This window comes from Apus apus, chromosome Z (genome assembly GCF_020740795.1).
Source record: "Apus apus isolate bApuApu2 chromosome Z, bApuApu2.pri.cur, whole genome shotgun sequence".
NCBI classification, from domain to species: Eukaryota; Metazoa; Chordata; class Aves; order Apodiformes; family Apodidae; genus Apus; species Apus apus.
Window position 1 is genome coordinate 26,531,230 of NC_067312.1, and position 6,659 is coordinate 26,537,888.

General features: G+C 52.6%; 1 protein-coding gene across 1 annotated transcript; it reads right to left on the reverse strand.

Moving 5' to 3' along the window:
* Positions 1-4,452: 4,452 nt before the first annotated feature.
* Positions 4,453-6,659, reverse strand: LOC127395705 (uncharacterized). The gene is made up of 2 exons (XM_051642993.1): positions 6,238-6,659; positions 4,453-4,933 (listed from the first exon to the last, which is right to left on the reverse strand). Exons 1-2 carry the CDS (start codon positions 6,521-6,523, stop codon positions 4,536-4,538), a joined length of 684 nt encoding a protein of 227 aa, XP_051498953.1. The 5' UTR covers positions 6,524-6,659; the 3' UTR covers positions 4,453-4,535.

Genomic DNA, 6,659 nt, shown 5'->3' on the forward strand with positions numbered 1-6,659 from the left:
ATCTGAAAACTACTGAAGTTCACAGGCTGCAGTCTCCCTTTTATTTTTAGATAATGTATTTTTTATTTCTTCACTCTTAATTCTGCACGCTCTCTTTCTTGAAGTTGCCTTTCTACCTGCTTGCACAGAAACATCGCTCTTCATAGGGGTTTATGGTATTTGTGCTTTTGTTTCACTTCTGTCGGTGCACTTGGGCAATAAAGCACTGCTCTTGAAAGAAGCTGAACACTTCTCCATGCTTGGAAGTTGTTTTACTAACAGTGGTTGATCTGCTGCTACCAGAGCTCCAAAGCAAGACCAGCCCCAGGTCTTGGGCAAGGCTGGGCCAGCCCCAGCCAGTGGCTGTGCCCACAAGCTCCTCTCTGCCCTGCTCCCCTCTGTCCACGTCCCATGTGTGGCTGTCAACCTCCAGTAACACCACCGTGAGCTGCCTTCCCCGGTGGAGATATTGGTAGAAGTTTGGGGAAAAAGGACTCAGCTGAATTGCCTTCAACAGCCCCAAAAGGGCATTGGTAAAGGGTTTTGGGTTTGCTTGTTGGGTTGTTTTTTTTTTTGGTTAAAAGACATTGATGCTCATCAGCAGGCCGGCTAACCTTGCTAACCGGAGCTATACAAACACACAAGCTGCAAGCAGCATGTGGCTGGTGTTTCTGTTGCCCTACACAGAAAAGGCATTGTGTTTCAGAGCTTCCCTTTACCTCCTGACCCTGTTCTGTCTCCTTTGGTGCTGTCTTACACTGACAGCACAGCACCCTTCAGGCGTGCTCCCGTCCTTCCTCTGCACCCTAGTGCTGGCACAGAGTCCTCAGCCCAAGCCATGCGGGACCGGCGGTGGTGGCGGACCTGTCCTGGAGATGAGGGTCATCTGCAGGTCTGAGCACCCCCACTCGGGGGAACTGAGCTGGTGCCCAGTTTGCCCTGGAAAGAGTGCCCGGGGAAAGCTGACAGCAGAGGAGCAGAGCAGGCTGCGCCAGTCCTCGAGGGGTCACAGACCCCTGTTTTCAGGTGCCACACCGACGGGCTGGCATTGCCAAGGCCAGGGTCTGGCTGCAGTGCCTGTGGCAGGACTGTCCCTCTGCTCCCGCGTCCCCAGCTCCTGGTGGGATGGGTAAGGACATGCTCCCTCCATGCCCTCTGCTAAGCATCCCTTCCCACGTCCTCTCTGCTCTTTGAGTGGCCCTGCTGCAGGTGTGGGTGGCCACCTCCTTTGACCAGCAGCACTGGTGGTGGCCCATGGCAAGGTCATTGGCGGCAGGATGATGGCTGCATCTGTCTCTCATTGCTTGGGACTTTGGAAAGGAGCCCTGTGGTGCCACAGGGGCTTAGCAGAAAGACTGCAGAACTCAGACTGAATAGAATTGTCTTTTTCACAGAATTGCAGAAAAGTCATGGTTGGAAAGGACCTCTGAGATCATAGAGTACAACAACTATAAAAAAACCCCCACAAAAAAACCATCCACACAACAAAACCCCAGACAAACACAAACACCACCAAATAACACCCAGGGAAAAAAGCAACCCTACAATCTCAGCCATTAGAGCATACACTCATGTTCCACATCTACACGTTTCTTTAGTACCTCCAAGGACTGTGATTCAACCACCTCCCTGGGCAGACTGTTCCAGTGCCTGATAACTCTTTCAGTAAAGAAATTCTTCCTAATGTCCAATGTAAAGCTCTCCTGCCTCAACTTCAGACAATTTCCTCTGGTCCTGTTATTATTCACCAGGGAGAAGAGGCCACCTCTCACCTCCCTATAACCTCTTTTCAGGTAGCTGAAGCGGGCAATGAGGTCTCACTTCAGCCTACTCTTCTCCAAACTAAACATCCCTAGTTCCCTCAGCCTCTCCTCGTATGACATGTTCTCTAGACCCTTCACCAGCTTGGTGGCTCTTCTCTGGACACCCTCCAGCACCTCAGTGTCCTCCCTGTAGTGAGGGGCCCAGAACTGGACACCGTACTTGGGGTTTGTCCTCACCAGAGCTAAGTACAGGTGCACAATCACGTCCCTACTCCTGCTGGCCACACTTTTCCTTGTGCAGGCCAGGATACTTTTGGCCTTCTTGGCCACCTGGACACACTGCTGGCTCATGTTCAGCCAGCTGTCCACCAGTAACCCCAGGTCCTTTTCTGGTGGGCAGCTCTCCAACCACTCTTGCCCAAGCCTGTAGTGTTGCCTGGGGCTGTTGTGACCAAAATGCGGGACCCAGCACTTGCCCTCATAGAACCTCATGCAATTGGCCTTCGCCCGTTGATCCAGCCTGTCCAGGTCCTTCTGTAGAGCCTTCCTACCCTCTAGCAGATCAACACTCCCACCCAATTTGGTGTCATCTGCAAACTTACTGAGGATGCACTCAATTCCCTCAACTAGAGGACTGATAAAAATGTTGAACAAGACTGGCTCCAAAACTAAGCCCTGAGGGACATCACAGGAGACCAGGGGCCAACTAGATTAGACCCTGTTTACCACAACTTTCTGGGCCTGGCCATCCAGGCAGATTTTACCGAGTGAAGAGTACTCTCGTCTATGCCATGATTCACCAGCTTCTCCAGGAGAATGCTGTGGGAGAAGGTGTCAAAGGCCTCATCAAAGTCCAGGTAGACAATGACCACAGCCTTCCCCTCACCCAAAAGGAGGATCACATGGTCATACAAAGGGATCAGGTTGGTCAAGCAAGACCTCCCTTTCATAAATCCATGCTGGCTAGCCCTGATCCCCTGGCTGCCCTGTGCTTGCCATGAAAGCTCACTCAAGATGAGCCTCTCCACGATCTTTCCCGGTACTGAGGTCAGGCTGACAGGCCTGCAGTTCCTTGGATCCTTCTTCTGGCCCTTCCTGTAGATGGGTGTTTCATTAGCCACCGTCCAGTCATCTGGGACCTCCCCTGTTGACCAGGACTGTTGATAAATGTTGGAGAGGGGCTTAGCAAGCTCCTCCATCAGCTCCCTCAACACTCTTGGGTGGATCCCATCCAGCCCCATAGATTTGTGTGTCCTGGTGCAGAAGCAGATCATTAACTACTTCCTCCTGGATTATGGGGGGGTTGTTCTGCTCTCCATGCTTATCTTCCATCTCAGGAGGCTGAACACCCCGAGGGTAGGTTTTTGTTTTCTAATGCGAATGTGAACAAATTGGCTGAAGATGTGAAAGCTGTGTGGACAAAATATATTATGGGTTAGAGTCATCTTTCAGAGAGGAGCTAGATCAAGTATTCCCTTTTGCTCTTGGTTATGATACACAGGCAAAAGGATTTTTAAAATGGTCTACAGCATTGCTGCAGTTTCCAGCCTGAACCTTTGAAGTTGGTTTAGCTAAGTCCTTTGGAGTTAGGTGTGGCCATTTGGATAATATTGGAAAACACTGATTTTCATGGAGAAAGAAAGGACCTGCAGAAGTCACACCAACAGTCACATCCCTGGTGATGCAACATCTGAGTTGGACTGAGGAGAAACATTACTCATGCTGCACATGCCTACCTTATAATTTGGGGAAGAAAGGAAGGTTCATCTGGTTTTCTTGAGCAATGAGCCTAACATAGTCAGATGTGTACGTGTGCCCCCTTCTCCTTCCCTAGGTAATGCCTGGACTAGCAGGCTGTTCTTAGCCAAGGTGTCTGAGGACAGAAGTTCCTACAGGCTCCATGAAAACATGTGGGTGTATCCTCTTCAAGAGAGGAGCATGTGCTGGAAATGAGGCCACAATTGTTCTGTGTACAGAGAAGGGCTTGGGGTAACTCCATGGCTGCTGGTGGGGATGCTCTGCTCTGCCATGGATATGATAAGGGCATTTCTCCCTGGGTAAGAGGTGAATGTCCTCTTGTTTCCTTACTTCGGTTTTCCCCTTCCAACACAAATTAAGGCAGTCAGCTGCAGGCATTCATTGTTGGTGGCTCTAAGGCAGGGAGCTGTGAAGGTGCCTCTGGGGCCAGGGGAGAAGAGCTGGTCTCTCCAAGAGGCCAAGTGTCGCGTTTTGGCTCAAGCGGGCTGCTGATCTCATGTCCTATTCCTGGAAGGCAGCCTCTGTCATGGAAACGGGGGTGAGCCTTGCCAGGAGCACCATCTGAGAGCATGGGCTTTTGTTCTTCATGGCAGAATTGCCACCAAGCTCAGGGGCTACACAGGTTGCCCTCTGCTGTGGATCTCCTGAAAGACGTCATCCGAAGTAGGAAAGCCCCCCCTTACACCGAGCAGATATTTTTGTGCTCAGTTTCATTACACCTTCTTCTCCTTCCATGAGCACTACCTCCACGTTTGTGCATATCTAACTGGGACATCTAGACATTAATAAACTCGGGAATGAGCCAACTCAAGTCTACCGTAGCAAAGCAAGGGCTCTAGTCTCCTCTAGAAAGAGTCTGAGTAGTTGCCTGAGGGCTTCTCGCCTGTGTGCCTCAATACCAAGGGGGCTGTGGGGTTTTGAAGAGCAATGTCTCATGCTTAGAAGTGTCTGATGCTGGGGAATGCACCACTGCCCTGGGCTGTCCTTCCCCTCGGGTGAGGGCACATCCTCTGACAGAGGCGACTAGAAGCCACGTCACCCTTCCCGCGGGCACCTGTGGGTGCCACTCGACAAGCTCTTACTTGGGCTGTGGTCTCTGGGAGGAAGACCCCGTTTCCAGAGCACGTACCTGTTGGTGTGTGAATTGTTGTGCATGAACCAGCTCCGGTTATTGTCCACGTACATGGCCCAGGCCTTGTCGTCCTTGCCCAGCATGGCATCCTTGAGGACATCAATGCGTGCCACGCCAAAGGCCGGGTCGGGGTGGTTATCGTATCGATCGATCGACAGCTCCCAGTAATGGAGCCCTTTGGAAAAGCCCGTTTTCCCCAGCACAACCCTGTCATCATAGCTGTTGCAGGTGACAGTCAGGTTGTCATTAGAAAAGATGATGTCAGCGTGGGCAGAGGAAGGATCGAAAGAAAACCAAGCGACTGGAACACACAAACAGCATCAGGTTAGTCCAGTGGGACCGCGGCCGTCGGTGACCGAGCCGCGCCGAGGGGACATGGAACATGCTGCATGCAGGGCTGACACAGGGCCAGGGCAGGGAGGGGGCTTGGGCCATGGCCCACCAAGGTGGCAGCGAGAGCAGGCAGGGAGCTGCATAGTGGAGGGAGCTGCTGGCTCACGGAGGGCTCCTTCCATCATGGAAGACTCCTTTCATCATGGAAGACTCCTTCCATTGTGAAGGGCTCCTTTCATCATGGAGGGCTCCTCCTTCCATCACAGAGAGATGCTTTGAGCTTCTGCAACTGCAGCCTGCCAGTGTGGCTGAGGTTTTACGGCTGAGACCCATCTGAGTTCTGCTCTTGCTGCTTCCTGGTGCCTGTTTGTCTTCATCACCTCCTGCCTGTCTCAGCTCGTGAGCCCACGGGATCACAGGATGGTTTAGATTGGGAGGGATGTTAAAGAACATCCAGTTCCAACCCCCTGCATGGGCAGGGACACCTCCCACCAGCCCAGGCTGCTCCAAGCCCCATCCAACCTGCCCTTCAACACCTCCAGGGATGGGGCAGCCACAGCTTCTCTGGGCAACCTGGGCTGGGGTCTCACCACCCTCATGATCCTCCTAAAATCCTCATGATCTCCTAGAATTTGGCCCTAGGAGAAGGAGACGTGATCCTGGCCAGGGCTCCAGGCTCCAGCTGACACAACTTGCTCTCAGGACTGCAGGTCACTCATGCAACCAAGAGTCTGCAGGGTCAGGCCCAGCATGGGAAGGGGACTGAGGGTTAGTGGAGAAACTGTGTGTGTGTCTTTGAGGGCTGGTGGTCCTGGGAACCAAAAGCACGTACAAAGGTCTACACTGACAGAGACATGATGTCACACCAAGAAACCTCCCTGCAGAGTGACCAGCCACACGTAAGACAAGAGCTAGCTCATGGGAAGGCTGGAAAACATCCCAAAACCTCCACGACTTGGTACAGCTGCTGGTTTAAAACACACAGGACTCAGTTACTGCCAATCTGACAGATACAGTGTCACGTCCTCGACAAGACAAGAGGCACGGGGTTGCACAAGCCACCAGGTTCCCCGGGTGGTTTTTCTCCAGTGGTGACTGAAAACGTGAACGGCCACATCCACACAACGCTCTGACGCCTGCAGGAGTCAACACGGCTTGAAAAACAAAAGACTCTGGTGAGATTTGTTCAGGGATTTATTGGACGGTTCCACAAGACAGGTCACATGCACCCGCCTGCCCCGCTTCCACAGCCTGACGGAGGCCATTCCGTACCTGCCACCATTTTTTTAATGTCAACTGTGGTCATTCCCAAGGAAAGGCATGAGGGAGAGAAAACAGCAGGTGAAGTTGGGTAAAGAAACGAAAGGGAAACAATTTCTGCTTGGCCTGCTTCTCCAGCCAGGGCACGGACCTCGTCTGCATAAGGGTGGGGAGAGATGGAGCTGGGATGGGCTCCGGGCAGGTGTGTGAGCTGCCAGAGCAGGGAATCCTGCTGGGCTGGGCACAGGGATGCTCCTCCCAGGGGAATGAATTGCCTTGAGGTTGCAGGAGGCAGCATGGGCCAGGCCCCCAGCTCCAACCAGCAGCTCCAATTAGCTGCAGAGGGACTAATCACCTCGGTGTTTGGCCCATGATGATGAACTGGAATACCTATTGCTTTGAGCAGGAGGATTGGTTCTTAATTACAGGGCCAA